We start from the raw sequence: 19,550 nt of genomic DNA, 5'->3' as shown, positions 1-19,550 counted from the left end.
TTTTTTTAAAGACAAATGTGAAATGCCAAAAGAAAGAAAAGGAAGAATCCATCTTTCTGGTTCACATCTTCAACCTTCCTCCTCCTTCCCCCTCCCCTTCCCTCTCCCTCCTCCCTGCACCCTCCTCCCCCTCCCCCTCTCCACCCCTCCTCCCCCTCCTCCTCCTCTTCTTCCTATTCATCTAAATCAAAACACTAAACAAACGACTCTTTTCTCCAAAGAGCTCGGCCTGTTGGAAAGAAAGTTTGGGTACCATCCACGCAGGTAAGAAGGAATCAGGATGACAAGGTGGGGGAAGAAAAGAACTAGCAGCAAGCCAGAGTCCCATTGGCTCCTGCCTGTCCTGACTGGCAAAAGCAGAAAGCACAGCCTCAACCAGCTCCCTGACAGCGCCCAACGCCTCTGCAGCACCCCCCGTGTAATTACACACTTGAGTGACTGGACTCTGAAGAAAATTGAAGGCCTGAGCTCCGAACAGCTGCCATTTTCTCTCTCCATCACACCAGCGTGATTACTTGAGAAATGAACAGCCCCGGCTCAAAGCTACTCCAGAATTCTCTGAGGAAATATGGCTCCGTGTTCCAATAATGAGATTCTTAAGGCAAGCGTTACTTACAATCACTCCGCAAAAGGAGCGAGCCGAGCCCCTATATCTTACAAATTAGAATTTAAGAAACCCAGCGACAGTCTTGGACAATCATTACTCTTCTGCTGCTCCAAGGTTTCTGGGCTTTGGTCTATTTTTAGTGCAGAAAAACTGTTAAGTCCTTAAAAAGGTAATCATAATAACATGAAAACTCACTACAATTAGCTTCCTAACAGGGCAAATTCTACCCCATTTTTAGGTCCAAACTGACAGATTCTTCCACATCCTCATCATTGCCTTTTCCTGCCAGAAAAGTCTTGGCTTTAACCAAAGGAGAATTAGCAATCCTTTTTATTAAAATTTAAGAAAAAAATCTAATTAGTCAGAGGTTTCTTCCTCCTTCCAATTGAGAGAAAGAAAATCAGCAGGTTGCCAAAGGTAATATCTCCTTTGCTGAAACCCATCACTTGGAGAAGCTGAAATATTACATTGTGCTGATATTTTTTTTTCCTTTCAAATGCATCTGCTGGTTTCCCCACCGTCTAGCCATTCTAGGGTAGCAAAGGTAATGAACTCTCCCTATGATTACATATTTTTTAAAGTGGCTATTTCTAAAAAATGTTATATCCTCCAGAGTTAACCACCTAGGCAGATAACTGAGAGAGTGGCACTATTGTTAACCAGAGATGTGAAGTAGATAGTTTCCTTTCACTCTGAACCATGAAATAAAATATAGCAGAAGATGTATAGTTTTTTTTCCTCCAAGAAGAAAGGATGGAATTAAGGTTCCAAGAATGCCAATCCCACAAAAAGGCAAGAAAGAAAACCACAGGAGCAAAAAGGTAATATAATCTCCCCAAAACACAAATATGTAGCAGCAAGGCAATTAATTGTTCATGGAGTGGGAAATTGTTTGTGGAATGGGACTGGTGGGGGGAGGTTTTGAAGACTAGTCCTATTGTCCTCTGATTCCTAGAATGAGCCAGAAAAACTGGCGAGTGGAGAACTTACAAATCATCTTTAAAAATCCTTAAGCCCACAAAAATTCTACCCACTGGTCAAATGTACATCAGTCCCACTCATGTTTACTAGTCTCACTTCTCATTGCCTCTTTCTACTAATCCTCAAATTACTGAGTTATGGAGACAAAAGCATGTATCTACTACCAATACAACAATCTGAGCTTAGACGTCCATATAAATAAGATAGAAAGGGGGATCAAAGAAGATGAGGAATAAACTTAAGTGTTTTTTGAGTCAGGGAGGAACAGTACTAGACTTCTAACAGTTGTTTTTTGTTATTAAGTTTTGGATATGAGAGCCATTGCTGACATTCATAGAACAAACAAAAGTTATAATGGGACAGTACACTGGCTAGATAGGGCTTCCCTTGGTGGCTCAGTGGTAAAGAATCCTCCTTCCAACTGGAGAAGGAAATGGCAACCCACTCTAGTATTCTTGCCTGGGAAATCCCATGGACAGAAGAGCCTGGTGGGCTACAATCCCTGAGGTCATAAAAGGGTCAGACATGACTTAGCAACTAAACAACAATAATGGCTAGATAAGAATCCATTTTAAAGCTCCTGTCATGAGTGACAACAGGAATGGGGAAACATGAGGCAACTTTAAGTAAAGTCAAGGGCTTTGAGTTCTTGAGTAAGATGATATGAATAAGCCTCTTCAATAAATGGTGCTCGGAAAACTGGACAGCTACATGTAAAAGAATGAAACTAGAACATTTCTTAACACCACACACAAAGATAAATTCAAAATGGATTAAAGACCTAAATGTAAGATCAGAAACTATAAAACTCTTAGAGGAAAACACAGGCAGAACACCCAATGACATAAATCAAAGCAGATTCTCTATGACCCACCTTCTAGAGTAACGGAAATAAAAGCAAAAGTAAACAAGTGGGACCTGATTAAACTTAAAAGCTTTTGCACAGCAAAGCAAACTATAAGCAAGGTGAAAAGACAACCCTCAGAATGGGAGAAAATAATAGCAACTGAAACAACTGACAAAGGATTAATTTCCAAAATATACAAGCAGCTCATAAAACTCAATACGAGAAAAACAAACAGCCCAATCAAAAAGTGGGAAGAAGACCTAAACAGACATTTCCTCAAAGAAGACATACAGATGGCTAACAAACACATGAAAAGATGCTCAACATCACTCATTATTAGCGAAATGCAAATCAAAACCACAATGAGATACCACCTCACACCAGTCAGAATGGCCATCATCAAAAAGTCTACAAACAATAAGTGCTGGAGAAGGGGTGGAGAAAAGGGAATGTTCTTGCACCACTGGTGGGAATGTAAATTGATACAGCCACTATGGAAGACGGTATGGAGATTCCTTACAAAACTAGGAATAAAACCACCATATGACCCAGCAATCCCACTCCTAGGCATATCCCCTGAGGAAACCAAAACTGAAAAAGACACATGTATTCCACTGTTCATTGCAGCACTATTTACAATAGCTAGAACATGGAAGCAACCTAGATGTCCATCGATAGATGAATGAATAAAGTTGTGGTACATATACACGATGTAATATTACTCAGCCATAAAAAGGAATGCGTTTGAATCAGTTCTAATGAGGTGGATGAACCTAGAGCCTATTATACAGAGTGAAGTAAGTCAGAAAGAAAAATATCATATTCTAACGCATATATACAGAATCTAGAAAAATGGTACTGAAGAATTTATTTACAAGGCAGCAGTGGAGAAACAGACATAGAGAATAGACTTATGGACATGGGGAGAGCAGAGGAGAGGGTGAGATGTGTGTAAAGAGTAACATGGAAACTTACAATACCATATGTAAAATAGATAGCCAACAGGAATTTGCTGTGTGTCTCAGGAAACTCAAACAGGGACTCTATCAACCTAGAAGGGTGGGGTGGGGAGGGAGACAGGAGGGAGGTTCAAAAGGGAGGGGATATATATATATATACCTATGGCTGATTCATGTTGAGGTTTGACAGAAAACAACAAAATTCTATAAAGTGATTATCCTTCAATTAAAAAATAAATTAATTTAAAAAAATGATATGAATAACTGGCAGAACAATTCTTTCCCAACTAGAGCAGGTTCCTTCAGGTCAAGGACAAAGATGGGCGTGAGAAACTATTAACCCACAACCCAAGCCCCACTCATCCCAGAATCACATAAGACAGGAGCTGTTCCTCTGACCATAGCCATCACAGGGAGAAACACTTTTTTTCACATCATCAACCATCCTTACAGGTTCTAAAAAATGGTACTCACGATAAGCATGGTGACCAGAAGATTCTTCTTGGTGACTTGAGCATGAGAGAAGATGTAGTTCAGTACAGTGTTCATATCACTTTTGTTCTCCTCCCGGAGGGCGAACACACATTTGTCATAGTGACCTACAAGCAGCAAAAAGAAGTGGTCACCACCACGTATGCACGTTCACATTTACATGCTATTTAGAAAATTAATAAGCAGTGAGAAGAAACATCTTGAGAATTTTCTTAGATTTCGATAAAATTGGCAGTGTGGTTTATTAAGAACAACTCTGGGCTAGGAGTCAGTTAATCTGGTATAAAAGCCCTGGGCTCAAAGCTTAGCTCTGTTATCAAATTGTGATGGGCTCCTGGGCAAATCACTTTACCTCTCTAAGTCTTATTTTCATTTAAAAAATTTGACAGGTGGGGAAGGTGTGTCTTAGGGCCTGAGATCCACCGCCCCCCCCCACCAGCCTTACTCTAAACTCTCTTATTTAGCTTCCTGCAATGATTTCCTTGGGCTTCCCAGGTGGCACTAGTGGTAAAGAATCCACAAGAGACAATCCTCAAGAGACATGGGTTTGATCCCTGGGTTGGGAAGATCCTCCGAAGTAGGAAATGGCTACCCACTCCAGTATTCTTGCCTGGAGAATTCCCTGGACACAGGACCCTGGTGGGCTACATCCATGGGGCTGCAAAGAGTTTGACAAGACTGAGCACACGACCTGAACAACATGGTTTCCTTAGAAGAGAGGGTTCGGCTACTTAAAAAGAAATGTCAACACCATTAAACCCCAGCTAGAGATTCTGGTTCCATGCTTGACTCACTGAAACTGTTTCACCCCAACTAGAAGGCATGGTTTTAGTTCAAAACTAAAACACCCAAACTTATCAGTATCCACAAGAAGGATGGCTGCTTCCTCTGGAATCAACATTTTCCACAAAGTAGTTAAGCAATGCCTAGGAATTCCAAATCCAAACTAAGGCACAGATCAGGGAGAACCCTGAATGAAGATAAAAGGTCCGTAGGGAGAGTACAGTTATGCATATTTTCACTGGCCTTTCACAAGGCCACCAGGGGCAGGTTAGTTCTCACTTACAGGGCTATGTTTTGTAACAGAAGCATAAGCCTCAGGTGTACCTTAGTGACTTCTAACATGGGATGTAAGTAATATTCAGTTCTTTAGAAAACAGCTTACCTCAGAATTAAATTTACAAGTAAAGGAGAATGAGCATCTGAATAGTCTCAAGGGTCAGAGTTTTTATGAAATCATGGAAATACTAAAGGATTATCACTTAGTTGAGACTGCATGTTAAGTTACAAACGGGAACAGTGGCATTCAAACTGCACTGCCATGGATTCCTAGAACGTAAAGCACAATCAACCAAGGCAACTCCGCTTGTATCTGTTGTTGTTGTTTTTTTAAGATTATTTTGATGTGGACCATTTTTAAAGTCTTTATTGAATTTGTTACAATATTGCTTCTATTTAATGTTTTGGGTTTTTTTGGACCTGAGGTATGTGAATCTTAGCTCCCCAAACCGGGATCAAACCCACACGCTCTGCATTGAAAAGCAAAGCCTTAACTGCTGGACCACAAGGGAAGGTCCCTTATCTGTTTTAAATATTAGTGACTGACATAAGACTTTTTTCAAAATCAAACTAAATATATTTGAAAAACAGTGAACTTCAATATTTAGAGAGCTGCCAATTTCATTAAAGATCCAATTGGGACAAAATGGAAGCTGTTGGTTATCCTATATAAATTCATATTTCTCCTAAGACTTAAAGTGACAACAGAAATGTATCTTGGTAATGGAAATTACTAGGGCCAGGGGAAATATGAAGAACATTTACCCAGGGGAGAGGCAGTGGAGACACTAAGCAGAAAGAAAGCAATGATACCAAGTGCCTCTTTTAGAAAAACTTTTAATTGTGAAATATACATTCAGAAGAATAAACACCCAATTAACTACCATCTAACAGAACATTTTTAGTATCTTTGAAGGTTCTATGTGCTCCTCCTCAAAGATAACCACTAAACTGAATTTTATGTTAATCATTCTTTTGCTCTTCTTTACATTTATCACAAATGTGTGTGTGTGTATATATATATATATGTATCCATGTATGTATATATTCACTTTACCTGTTTTCAACTTGATAACAATGGAATCATTGTGTTTGGATCCTTCTGTAACTTGTTTATTTCCCTCACCATTATGTTTTGGAGATTCATCTTTGTTCCATTTTCACTGCTATAGACTAATCCATTGTAGGAATATACTAGAATTCAATTGTCTATTCAACTTGTGTATATTTGGGTTGCTTCCAGTCTTTTTTGCCACCAACAGTCCTGTATATGTCTCCTTAATAAACATGTGTAACAGTTTATCTAGAGCATATCATCTAAGAGTGGAATTGGTTGGTTGAAGAATATAAATAAGTTCAACTCCATTATGTACTGATGAGCTGTTTTCCAAAGTGGTTGTAACAATTTGCACTTTTACTTGCAGAAGTGGTGGAAGATGATGTGAATTTTAAATTTTTGCCAATCTTACTGTGGTTTTGGTTCATAGCTATCTAATTAGTAAAAGATCTAACATCTTTTCATTAATCATTTGGGTGTGATCATTTTTGCTTCCTCTTCTGCAAATTATCTTTTTTTTATCTTTTGCATATTTTTCTATTAGGTCGTCTTTTACTTATTGACTCGAGGCAGTGCTCTATAGATTCTAATCCTTTCTCAGTTGTTATGATTTGTAAATATCTTCCTCCACTTTATGGCTTGTATTTTCAAAGTCTTTTTATGGGATCATTTCATGAACAGAAGTTCTTCAGTTCAGTTCAGTCTCTTAAGTGAGGTCAAGCTATTTATCCTTCTCCTTTATAGTTTGTTCCCTCTGGTTGTATGTGACAAAATCTTCTTGGTCCTGAGGTCATAACGATATTCTCCTAAAAACTGAGTAGCTTTGCCCCTTTAGCATGTGTTTAAGTTTTAAATTAATCTGGAATCGATTTGGGGGCATCTTGTCTAGGCTAGGAATCTTTTTTTGGAGGCTGGGGGTGGTGGCAAATGAATTATCCATTACCCAGTAGCAAACTATCCTTTCCCATGACTTACAACACCTGCCCTGTTGTAAAGTAATTTTTCATATATCTGCCTCTGGGTTAAGAGAGCCAATGTTCCATTGTTCTATTAATCTGTCCTAACACCAATATCTTCATTAATCTCTTCACCATCTCTTCATTAATATGGTTTTATCTCAAATCTTGATATTTAACTGGACAAATATCTCCACAGTGTATTTCTTTAGAAGAATCTTGGTTACCTTTCTTTCAGGTGAATTATAGAACTAGCCTGACAAATTCCATAGAAATACACTAGTAAGATTTTTATTGGAAAGTCAATGAATCTACAGATGAACTCAGGGAGAATTAACACTTTGCAAATATATATATTCCAATCCAAGGCCATGATATTTATCTAGATCTTCTTTATTATTTCTACTGATTACAACTTTCCCCAAAAAAGGTTGCACATTTTTTTGTTAGACTTATTCCTCAGAATTTCATATTTTGGGTTGCTATTTCAAATGGAATATTTTTCTAAACAGCTATTATACCATAAAATTTTAATTTTGTATACTGACTTTTTAAATTTATTTAATTAATTAATTTATTTTGGCTGTGCTGGGTCTTTGCTGTGGCTCAAGCTTTTTTCTCTAGCTGCAGAGAGCAGGTGCTACTCTCTAGCTGTGGTGTGTAGGCTTTTCACTGTGGTGGCTTCTCTTGTGGAGAGCACGGGCTCTAGGGTGGGTGGGCTTCAGGAGTTGCCGTGGGTGGGCTAAGTGGTCACGGCGCATGAGCTTCGTTACTCTGTGGCACATGAGATCTTTCCAGACCAGGGATCGAACCTTGTCTCCCACGTTGGCAGGCAGATTCTTTACCACCGACCTACCAGGGAAGCCCCATATACTGACTTTTGTATCCAGCAACTTTGCTAGATTTTAAATAATCCTAATAATAAACATGTGGATACTTTGAGGCTTTCCGAGTAGACCTCATGTCATATATAATAGTGGCTGATTTATTTCTGTACTCCTATCCATACACCTTTACTCCACTCCTCATAATTTTTTGTTCTTTTTCTTGCCTTACAAAAGCAGCTGGGATATCCAGTAAGATGCTGAAGAGCAGTAATGATGGCAGGCATTCTTGTCTTAATCTTAAAGAGATTGCTTTCAACATTTTACCACTATGTATGATGTATCCTATAGATTTTTTGGTAGGAGAACTTTACATGATAAAGAGTACCATTTCATTCTCAGTTGGCCAAGGACTTATCATGAATGGATAGTCAATTTTGTCAAATGCTTTTATCATCCATATCTTAAGATGATGGCCATGTTTTTTCCTCTTTTTATGCATTACATGATAAATGATTCACATATTAATCAAGCTTACACTAGTGGGATAAAGACAACTGGGTTGTGACGGATTATTTTACACACTGCCAGATCCAGTTTGCAATATTTACTTGAGTATTTCTGCTTGTCATGAGTGGCAGAGTCATCCTTTAAGGATGGAAAAGTGAGCAAAACAGAGCAAAGAGCAGCAAGAGGCAATCTTTCAAATCATATGGTGTTTCACTGCCATCTTGTGGCAGAAAGCAGTGTCCACAGTATGTAGCTTTAAAATCTTAGCCATGGTGTTTGAGACTTAGTAAGTCATTTAGTGACGCTATAGAGAATGATGGATAAATTCCACCTAAACGATACACTGAAAAGCACTGGAAAATCTGAGCCTTTTTCAGATGCCTGTGGTTCATTCCATGGATGAGCTGCTGAGAGGCAAGCTCTTCAGATAGGCTTTCTCAATTTCAGCCTGGTCTGACTCAAGTAACCCTCACTATACAAGGTCAAGAAGAGGCCAATGGGGAATGCTAATCTCTACTAGAGAAATTCTCTCAGCCCTCTCGCAGAAGCACACCGATTTACAGTCTCATCAAGTTGTGTTTTGTTGTTCTTTCTTTGGTGCTAGTGGGACAGAGCAGTTTAGTTTTTAACGGACTGGTGAAAGGAGGAACAGGGCTGTCCATGTCAAGTGCTGGTGACAGGATGGACTGGCTCAGCTGTCGCTCAGCCCTGGAAGGAGACGTTCTCAGGTACAGAGCCTCAGGAAGGAGACGGTCTCGGGTACAGAGCCTCGGGAAGGAGGCGGTCTCGGGTACAGAGCCTCGGGAAGGAGGCGGTCTCGGGTACAGAGCCTCGGGAAGGAGGCGGTCTCGGGTACAGAGCCTCGGGAAGGAGGCGGTCTCGGGTACAGAGCCTCGGGAAGGAGCTTACCGTTCTGGAACTGTGTCTCTACTCGCAGGTACTGCCGCAGCAGGTCCATCACCACAGCCTTCATGTGTCCTCGGATGCCACTGCGGTACCTAGGCAAACAGAGGAAGGTATAAATAAATAAGATAAATTCAAGTCTAGAAGAAAATCCTGACAGGCTAACACCGTTAAATAACCAACCATGAAATAATAAACCCAAGGCTCAGGACTTACTAGGCTTCCTACAGAACGGCTTTCCCTGTGTATATAGGACAGGACAGGAGCCAGTCTAGAATCAATTAACCAGGTCAATTTAAACTCAAGCCGGCTTCCCTGGTGGTCCCGTGGCTGAGAATCTGCCTGCCACTGCAGGCGACGCAGGTTCGATCCCTGCTCTGGGAGGAACCCACGTGCCATGGGGCAGCTAAGCTTGTGCGCCACAACTACTGAGCCCACACGCCTGACAGCCCGAGCTCCGCAGGAGAATCCACCGCCGTAAGCAGCTCGTGTCGCCCGCAGCTAGAGAAAAGCCCTTGCTCACGACAGTTAGAGAGAGTCTGTGCACAGTGACGACAGCACAGCACCGCCAAAAATAATAAATAAGTAACATAAAAGTCTAAAAGAAACGTGGCCACAGACAAGACTTTTTTTCTTATAAAGAAACGGAGACAAAAAAGAGAGAGAGAGAAAACAAGACCAAAACCACTTGATAGCCCTACCCAACAACACGCTGGTTCAGTCCCCCATTGCTAAGCAGAAATGATCACCACACCCTTGAAATGGCTAAGGGAAATCTGAAAATTTTATGAATATCTTAAAGTTGAAAAAGTCCTGTGAAGATACCTTTAGCCCAATAGTTGATCCCATGAGCTAATAAGAGTCAATGTCAAAGAGGGACCTATGCCAGAAGAAAAATTTCAAGGGAAATTGTAAGGAAAAAAGAAAACAGTGAGATTCATGCCTTAATAATTGATGGAAAGATGCCGAATAGAAAGAAGTCATCAGAAACGCTAAGTAGAGTTAGCTCAGGACTCTAAGATATTTAGTTGACATAGGTATTTTCTAAGACACGAGGTGCTTTCTAAGTTCTCTAAGGTGAACTGAAGGTAAACCTCTTTGTGATTACTGAGAAGGAAGGAAGGTGTGGGGACGGGCAGGTCTGGGACGCTGGAGTTCCATGTACCTACCTCTGCACCAGCTGGACGATGCTCTGAGTGTTCATGAAGAAGACTTCCCGTTCAGATTTCCGGTTCAGTGTGGCTGCGTGGCTATCTAGGATGTTGGCAATCTAAAGTATAAGAAAGGAGAAAAATGAAGCCCGACTCAACAGAGGGACCCAAAACATTAGCCTGCATAATAGCATCAACACGAGGAATCCTGTTGTTGTTTGTTTCAATTGGAGTATAACTGCTGCAATGTTGTGTTAATTTTTACTGTACAACAAAGTGAATTGGCTACAGGTAAACATATCCCCGCCCTCTTGAGCTTCCCTCCCACCCCTGCCCCCATTCTGCTGTCTAGGTCATCACAGAGCGCCGAGCTGGGCTCCCTGAGATGTGCAGCAGCTTCCCACCAGCTATCTACTTCCCACACGGTAGTGTGTACACGGCAGCGGTGCTCTCCCGACTCATACCACCCCCCCAACTGTGCCCACGTGTCAGCTCCCTCCATCTGTGTCTCCACTGGAATTACCGTCATTGGAACGTGACAATTTCTATCTTTCGCATGTTGAGCACAGCTGAATGCTACTAGGCATAGTTTAGGGGTTCATTCATGATAAATAAGAAAGCAACTTCTATTTCTTTCCCCCTTTGCCAGATGAACTAACAAGTGCATCACAAAAACTAGCGTCCTTACCAGAGGTCCTGACAGACAAGACACGCTTAATGCCCCACTTGTCTGGCTTTACCCCTACATGTAAGTCTGGACCAGAGGCAAAGAGTAATAAGCATGCTGTCGAGGTAGTGAGGAAGTCTCTGATGAAAGAGCTACAAATATCCGCCTGCTTTAGAATCACAAAAATACTTCTAATCAGGGTGCAGCCCCAGGGACAGAACTCTATGGGGTACACAACCAATATGCTTTTCTCTTAACCACAGATACCTTACATTTCACACCCAACACTTAACTTACTGGGCTTGCATCATGAGGCAGATTTGCAAAGGGCACAATGCTTAAAACTTTAGAAGTACAACACCCAGACAGTGAGGAGGATCCAAACAGGAAGGACTCCTCCTGCAAGAACTCTAGTGTGGGCATCCAGCAGACAACGACAGCGTTAGTCTGTAAGTACCTGCTGGCTGGGAAACTGACAGAGGACGGATGTGATGTTGCTGGCATACTGAGCCATCTCCTTCTTGATAGACTTCTCCACATTGGGTGGGATACGACCAGAGACACTGGTCATGATATCCTGCAATTCTAGGAGAGGCAAGGAGGGGTCTCTGAGGGTCTTCATCAACCGTTCAACCCAGTCTTTCACCTGAGAAGAAGGAAATAATAAAACAGGATCTGGACAAAATTAACATAATCCCCCAAACAAAATTATATGTCTGAATTCACTACCACACAATACAGGCATACCACACTTTATTGTGCACTGCTTTATTACACGTTGCAAATATTGTGGGTTTTTTTTTTTTTTTACAAACTGAAGATTTCATGTAAAACCCTGTGTCGAGCAAGTCTATTGGCACCATTTTTCCAACGGCTTTGCTCACTTCATGTCTCTGTGTCACATTTTGGTAATTCTTGCAGTATTTCAAACACTCCACCAGCAAAACCATTACAACTCCTTAAAGGCTCAGGAGATGATTTGCCTTTTTTAACAAGAAAACATTTTTAAATTTAGATATGTACATTTTTTAGATGTAATGCTATTACACACTTAATAGACTATGTGCCTGCTAAGTCACTTCAGTCATATCCGACTCTTTGCGACCCATGGGCTGTAGCCCACCAGGTTCCTCTGCCCATGGGATTCTCCAGGCAAGAATACTGGAGTGGGTTGCCACTTCCTCCCCCAGGGGATCGTCCCAACCCAGGGATCGAACCCACATCTCATGTCTCCTGTATTGGCAGGCAGGTTCTTTATCAATATGTAAACATAGCCTTTCTATGCACTAGGAAAGCAAAAAATTCATGTGATTTTCTTTCTTGTAATATTCGCTTTATTGAAGTGGTCTGGAACCAAACCTGCAGTATCCCCAAGGTATGCCAGTACTTACTTTGAAATTATAATATAAACAACTAACATTGTCATTGTTCACTGGTTTAAATCCCAATTAAATGTGAAGTCAATGACAGAGATAAGAAGTAAGGATATAAAGACTTCAAATCCTACAACTAATACCGGCAGAATTTTGGTCAAACAGCTTTCCCTTCCTCCCTCTTAAAAAAATTCCCTGTATGAATTTTAAACTATGCTGGAGAACACCCATTCTCCAAGATGTACACCTGCTTCCCTACCCCACCCCACCTACGAAAAGTGACTCATACCCTGCTGCTAAAGAAAGGATCTGGAAGGCAGTATCCGTTCATCACGTTGACCAGATTATCCAGGACATAGTGGAACACTCGATGGAGCTTCTCGCCTCTGAGCGCTGTGCTCTGGATCTGTGGCAGACTGCCTGTGTGAAGCTCAGCCTGTCAACCCCAATGAGAGATCAAGTCATCCACTACCTTCAGACACACCACTGCAACTTAGATTCATCATGTAAAATCAAGACTTCCCTTTAGGGACTTCCCTGGTGGTCCAGTGGTTAACAGTCAGCCACCCAGGCGGAATTAAGATCCCACAAGTGGCGGGGCAACTAAGCCTGTGCAAAACAACTGCTGAGCCCGTGTGCCACAGCTAGAGAGAAACCCTCACACAGAAACAAAGAGCCCGCATGCCGCAACTCAGACCCGATGCAGTCAAAGCAATTAATAAAAAAAGGAAGACTTCCCTTTACCACACCCAGCGACAGGGAGAGAAGTCAATGTGAGAAGCATCACGAGAAAAAGCACAGATTCTTAATATCATAGTAACTCATAAATTCTAGATGCATGATACCAAAGGCACAAATACAAAGGCATAAGGCATAAAATGAGGGGTAAAAAGCTGAAGGAAAAACTGGAAAACCAAGGTTTGAGATCACTTGCCTCTCCAAACCACCCCTACTGTGTACCCAGCTCTTGGAGAGCAGTATTAAAAGTGTCTATCCACCTATTTACCTGCTGGACCTTGCTGGGGTTGTCCAGTTGCATTTTGGCTATTACACAGCCCGGGTCAAGAGCTGCTCCAGGCCGCTTGACGTAATGGATACAGCCAGACTCTGCGGCTGTTAAGGTCATTACCATCTTCATCACCTGCAAGGAAAACTAAAATTTCTCAGGACCTAGCTTTAGGGATTAATGACAACTACTGATAGTTCCCGTTTCTAATATTTAAATCCATTTTTGCCATGGTTGGTTTTGACTTGTCTTATACTGAGAAATGATGAACAATTTATCTTCCTCACACCTGTGGATCCAGGTACTTACTCTATCTATGATATCCAGACCAAAACCTAAGGATCATTCCCACTCCTTTATCTCCCTTATCTGCCAGTTACCAAGCCAGGTCGAATGCATTGTCTAAACCTCTCTCAAAAATCTTCATGTCTTGCCAACTCTTTGGTTTGGGCCCTTATCATTTCTGGTTTAGAGGAATTCAGACATCTCCCAACAGGGACTTCCCTGGTGGTCCAGGGGCGAGGACTCTGCACTTCCCGTACAGGGGGCCCAGGTTTGGGCCAGGTCAAGGAAACAGATCCCACATGCCACAGCTAAGAGTATGCGTGTCGCAACGAAGACTTGGTGCAGTCAAATAAATTTTAAAAAAACATTAAGAAAAAAAAAAACAACCTCCCCATAGACATCTTTATATGTTATGCACCTCCAATAAGGCCACTAGAAGCAATCATTCTAGAGCCCAAATCTCATTCCATCACTTTTCTGTGTCATATCCTTCAGTGACCCCAACGGCCTTGAGGAGAGTCTAAACTTCTCAGTATGTTTTATAAGGTTTTTTAACCTGATCTCAAATTCTGACGACTCATTCAGCATCTCTGCCTGCCATTTCCCGTTAAACCTTAGTCTGTTCTCAAGCGATGTCAATATGGACCTGTAGTTCCCTCTATACACCACACGCTCTCACTTCTGTGCATTTGTACATGCTGTTCCTTCACCTTTAAACAGCGTTGCCTGGCCTGCCTCATCTGGTCTATCACTGTCTATCTTCCAATGCCAAGATCAAAGTCCCCGCTTTCAGGAATTCTTCTCTCACTGCCCATCCAGCCCCATACTGACTTGGGGCACGTGGCCCTCTGCACTTTGTGCAGCCTTCTCAAAATTCGTATTTCACTACAAGTCTGTTTCAAAGCCCCATTCCACCTATCATATCTTTCTGCATAACCAGTACTTGGCATAATACCCAGCACTCAGTAAGTGCCACTGCCTAGGATCTATTCTTTAGAGCTAGAGGTTCCTCATCTATCCAAGGAAAACTATGAGCTTTTAATGTGTTTTGAAAATCCTAAGGTTCATGGACTTCCCTGGTAGTCCAGTGGTTAGGCCTGTGTGCTTCAAATGCAAGGGGCGCAGGTTCCATCTCTGGTGGGGGAACTGAGACGCCACATGCCATAAGGCACGGCCAAGAAAATATTTTTTTAGGGGTACTCTTTTGCCCCCTTCTGATGCCTATGTCAGAAGTTTTCTCTATCTTCTTTATACTTTAATAAAACTTTATTACACAAAAGCTCTGAGCGATCCAGCCTCGTCTCTGGCCTCGGATTGAATTCGTCTCCTCCGGAGGCCAAGAATCCCGCGTCTTATCGTTCAGCAACAACCTTTCATCTTGGGGGCTCGTCCGGGATCCTTCAGGACAAGATACTGAGGCAACTTACTCCGTGCTTACTGAAGCCCCTGGCCCACTTTCTTCCCGATCGGCTTCCGTAATGGGATTGTCTGGACGAGCCAAATGATGGGCCTGATAATCTATGTGAGCCTACTTCTGCTGACTCCAGAAATCCTGAGTCTGCCGTTTGATCCTCAAGATAATGCCTTCCTGTCCTGGGCTCACTCCTATGCAGCATTCCACAATCGGTCTAAGTGCTGGGTCTGTGGAGCACTCCCCTCTTCATCAGTGGAAGGCTTCCCGTGGTGGACATCTCCACTTCAAGGAAAAGACTTTCTCCAAGTCTGCAAATACCTTCAACAATCGCATGTGATGCCTCTTCTTAAACTGATGACATCTAACAACCTTAAGATGGACTGATGTAACTATGGACATAATGTGACTTTTCATTTTGATTTTAACTTGGTTTAATGACTATTTTGCCTTACATCTGTAACTGTATAATGGGGTTTTCTAACCGTCTAAAAGCTTTTAATTTACAAATAGTTGTCCGAGCTCCTATGAGTGCCACAGCCTCCTCCAACTATTACTTGGAGCCCCTGGATCAGACATCCTCACTATGAGGATTAGGAGAATATGTTGCCTCACCAATTTAGGGACAACGCCCCTTGTCAGCTCGGAAGCAGTTATGGAATGAGAAAGACGCCCCTTTTCCCTAGGCAACATAATTCTCCTAAAAGAAAAGGGGGGAATGAGAGTCATTTCCTAGGCAGGTTGATAAGAAGTCTAGGGGTCCCCAAGGAGAGAGAGGTCTGGGATATTCAAGGAGGAAGAAAGGACAAACTTTTTTACTTTTTTTCCTCTACGTTCCTTAGGATTATATAACAATAATGTATCCTGCCTGAGGACAGTCTTTGGATTAAACCCTCTGGCTAATTCTGTTATCTTAAAACATAAATTATGGGAGTAGGTCTGGTCTTTACAAGGATGTATCCTGCCTGAGGACAATCTTTGGATTAAACCTTCTAGCCAACTCTGTTATCTTAAAATGTAAATTATGGGAGTAGGTCTGGTGAGGTCTTTACAACCTCCAGACATTCTTTGGATTCATTGGAGAGTATATAACTCCATTGCTAACACTAGCAAAGGGGGTACTCTTTTGCCCCCTTCTGATGCCTATGTCAGAAGCTTTCTCTATCTCCTTTATACTTTAATAAAACTTTATTACACACACACACACAAAAAAAGAAAATATTTTTTTAAATAAACAAAATGCTAAGGTTCATAACCCTAATCAAACAGATACTCTTTCCTTTCTATTTTTTACTTCCTTTCTGTTACCCTTGAGTCCTAGTCCATCCCAGCCAACTCTTTGCCCACCTTCCCTCCCATGACCCGGAAGCCCAACGACCACCCTGACCTCGATCTCGGCATAGCACTGGCCAGCAAACACATGGCCTCCATCCTCCACAATGTACTGGATTAACTTCCCAGCAGAGGGTGAGCGCAGCACTGAAGGGTCGTTTTCCTTCTCAAACACACAAGTTTTATTGCCAATTGTGATGCGATACCTAGGAGATAAGTGGGAGTTATCTAAGTTAATAAAGCATCTTAAATTGTCAATCTTAAAAAAACCTGAAAACTTCATTGTACACATATACACAGGACATTTATTGCATCTTTGTTTACAATGCCAAATAACCAAAATTCCCTTCAATAATAGTCAAGTTAAATTAATTATGGTACATCCATATAATGGAAGATTATCTGACCATTAAAAAGGATAGACATCTCCATTGAGCAGGAAGAAAAAAAACATGAAGGTGCTGATGATGTAATAGCTAAGATGTTTCAAACTCTTACTAAGTTCCAAGCAATGGTCTACACCCTTTCCATGTGTTAATTCATTTAATTATCACAACACCACAAAGACTGGTGTTGAATAGAGTACAATATGTTAAAGGAAAAAATAAGATGCAGAACTAAAGGTTACTTTTATTTGTGAATATGTTTAAAAGAAAAACACAGTATGTACATATATATAACTTATATACGCATACAAAATTTCAGTAAAGACATATAAGAAACTGTTAACAGTAGTAGCCTATAAAAAAGGGAATTTAGTTTTCATTGTCTGCCCACACTACAGTGGTGGAGAGATATTATTTTTAATTTTAAAGACTTCTAATACTCTTGAAATTTGTATTAGGTAAATGTTCTATTTTTTAGAACAGACTCCCCAAAAAGACCTTGACAAACCCCAAGAGTTAAACACGCCCTACCGAGAGAAAAGGCTGGTACAATGACCAGCAAACGGAGCCCAAAGAGCCACTCACCTATCCACCTCCTCCTTCATGTACGTGGTGTAACTGCTGCCGTCATAGGACAGGAGCAGTCCACCGTCGCTCAGCCGATGCACGTCTACTTCCACACACGAGCCGTTCATGATCACCACGTAGGAGTTTGGGGACTGTCGAGTCACCTGTAAGAAATGAGAAACCAAAGAGACAAGTCAGTGTGTTCCTTCCAGGGAGAGTGCCAGACAAAATTTCAGTATCTCAGAGATCGAGGTGCGCAAGCTCCATCAGATGGGACTTCCCTGGTAGTCCAGTGGCTGAGGCTCCAAGCTCCCAGTGAGGGAGGCCCAGGCTCAATCCTTGGTCAGGGAATTAGATCCCATATGCCACAACTAAGAGCTTTCATGACTCAGTTAAAGATCCTGCACGCTCCAACTAAAACCCAAAGCAGCCAAATAAAATAAATAAATAAATAGTTAAGGGAAGCTCTACTGGAGAGGAAAGAGCACCATGCTCTATTTTCATGGCACTGGCATCTGAGCACTAGTGCTGTGGGCGAGGGGGACCTTAGATACATCTCCCTGCTCTGACGGTTCTCTGTCTCCTTCATCTCTTGGTTGCACATGTGAAGTTGAACAACAGCGAAAATATTTTCAGAGACTCATCAAATACTGCTTTGACACAGGCTACTGACACTAATAATGACTGTAATTTCACTCATGCCCAGCCCTGCAATAAACCAAATTTTCCCTCCATCACCTGACCTAAAGGAAGCAAGCTGACAAAGACAGAGGCAAAAGAGATAGCACAGACCTTATGAGGTTCGGCATACCTTCAGTACGTACTTGACTCCCTCGTAGATGAGTTCAACGTCTACTGTATTCAGAAGTGTATGTGCAGAGAGGACTTGGCCCCTGAAAGACAGCAACGTGGGAGCTACTTCTAGAAAGTTCTAAAAGCTTACAAGGGCTCTCAAAGGTGATTGGTTACAGCATTTCCTGGAATATCAAGACTGAAAACAAGCTAAAGGACCACCAGTAAGGGACAGAGACATAAATTTTGAAAAAGCCACATAAATGAATATTATGCAGCCATTAAAAAGATAAAGTCTTTTATGCACTGATATGAAACACTCTCTAAAACACACTCTTAAATAAAAAAAAAGCAAGTGAAATTGTACAGGATAGTTTCACAGTACACTATCACTTGTGATTAAAAAAAAATGGAGGTAGGAAGGAACAAATATTACATATATATGCTTACATGTATCTGCCATATAGCTGAAAGATAACAGAAAATAAAAACAGAAACATAGGCTGATTATAGGGAAGGAAACTAGATGATCAGGAAACAGAGGTAAGGAGGAGACTCATCACTATATATTTTTTTACTGCCTTTTGAATTTTGAACCATGTGAATATATCACTTGTTTATACTGAGCATCAGTGTAACACAGTGAGAGAGCTTCATGGTAAGACTTGAATAAATGAAATCTCAGTTGAATTTAAATGCCTGTGATAAAGTGCTGTAAACGATTAGCCTTGTGGACAATTCCTCCAGGGACTCGGAGGTAGAACCTGAGTTTCCAGAACCAGTGCTGGAAATAAGTTTAGCCACACAAGTCTGATCCTATACTTGAAAGACTTGTGAGGTCATCATGAATATCAGCCTCAATTATTGATTCCTGAAAGGTGTTGCAGGTAATATATGAAGTATCCAGGGTGCCTTACTAGAGAAAAACACCAGATTTTTATCACCAGGGCTCAGAGAGATTGGATGCTTGTATAGAAAGATTTCAGTTTTTACAAAGCAACCAATTCTAACCATGGTATAAACCAATTTCTAGAATCTACACTTAGAGCCCCCAAACCATTTGCCATCAACTCCTACATCCCTTCTCCTCCCTGCCCCCACAGTCAGTGAACAAGTAGCACTCACAAGCTGCCAGCAACAGAGAGAATAAATGGGTCTCTGAACGTCAGGCCCATGCTCAGGACCGTGACTTAGCCTGCACGGAACACGGAATGCCAAGCCTACCTCTCTAAGGAGTGAAGGAAGTTGGAGATGCTATTCCGCAGGCTCACGTCTGCCACGTGGAGAGCCCCACAGACAACTCCCAGCATGGTGTCAGGTCGCTCTGCCTGAAAGGGACGAAAAGGCGGCAAATCAAAAGCAAACTCAGTCACTTGGCACCATGG

General features: G+C 41.6%; 1 protein-coding gene across 8 annotated transcripts in view; it reads right to left on the bottom strand.

The window, feature by feature from the left end:
* ACACA (acetyl-CoA carboxylase alpha) overlaps nt 1-19,550 on the bottom strand; it is a 274,450-nt gene that overhangs the window by 136,814 nt on the left and 118,086 nt on the right. For all 8 annotated transcript variants that reach the window (XM_043481750.1, XM_043481768.1, XM_043481775.1 and 5 more), the window contains 10 exons: nt 19,390-19,493; nt 18,185-18,266; nt 17,392-17,537; nt 16,476-16,626; nt 13,393-13,527; nt 12,676-12,822; nt 11,471-11,659; nt 10,365-10,465; nt 9,202-9,290; nt 3,869-3,993 (listed from right to left, as the gene is read on the bottom strand). In XM_043481750.1, the coding sequence (XP_043337685.1) occupies nt 3,869-3,993; nt 9,202-9,290; nt 10,365-10,465; nt 11,471-11,659; nt 12,676-12,822; nt 13,393-13,527; nt 16,476-16,626; nt 17,392-17,537; nt 18,185-18,266; nt 19,390-19,493 (1,269 nt within the window). The remainder of the gene's footprint in view (nt 1-3,868; nt 3,994-9,201; nt 9,291-10,364; nt 10,466-11,470; nt 11,660-12,675; nt 12,823-13,392; nt 13,528-16,475; nt 16,627-17,391; nt 17,538-18,184; nt 18,267-19,389; nt 19,494-19,550) is intronic.

The sequence above is a fragment of the Cervus canadensis genome, chromosome 1, assembly GCF_019320065.1.
Source record: "Cervus canadensis isolate Bull #8, Minnesota chromosome 1, ASM1932006v1, whole genome shotgun sequence".
Taxonomy (NCBI): domain Eukaryota; kingdom Metazoa; phylum Chordata; class Mammalia; order Artiodactyla; family Cervidae; genus Cervus; species Cervus canadensis.
This window is presented reverse-complemented; position numbering and strand designations above follow the sequence as displayed.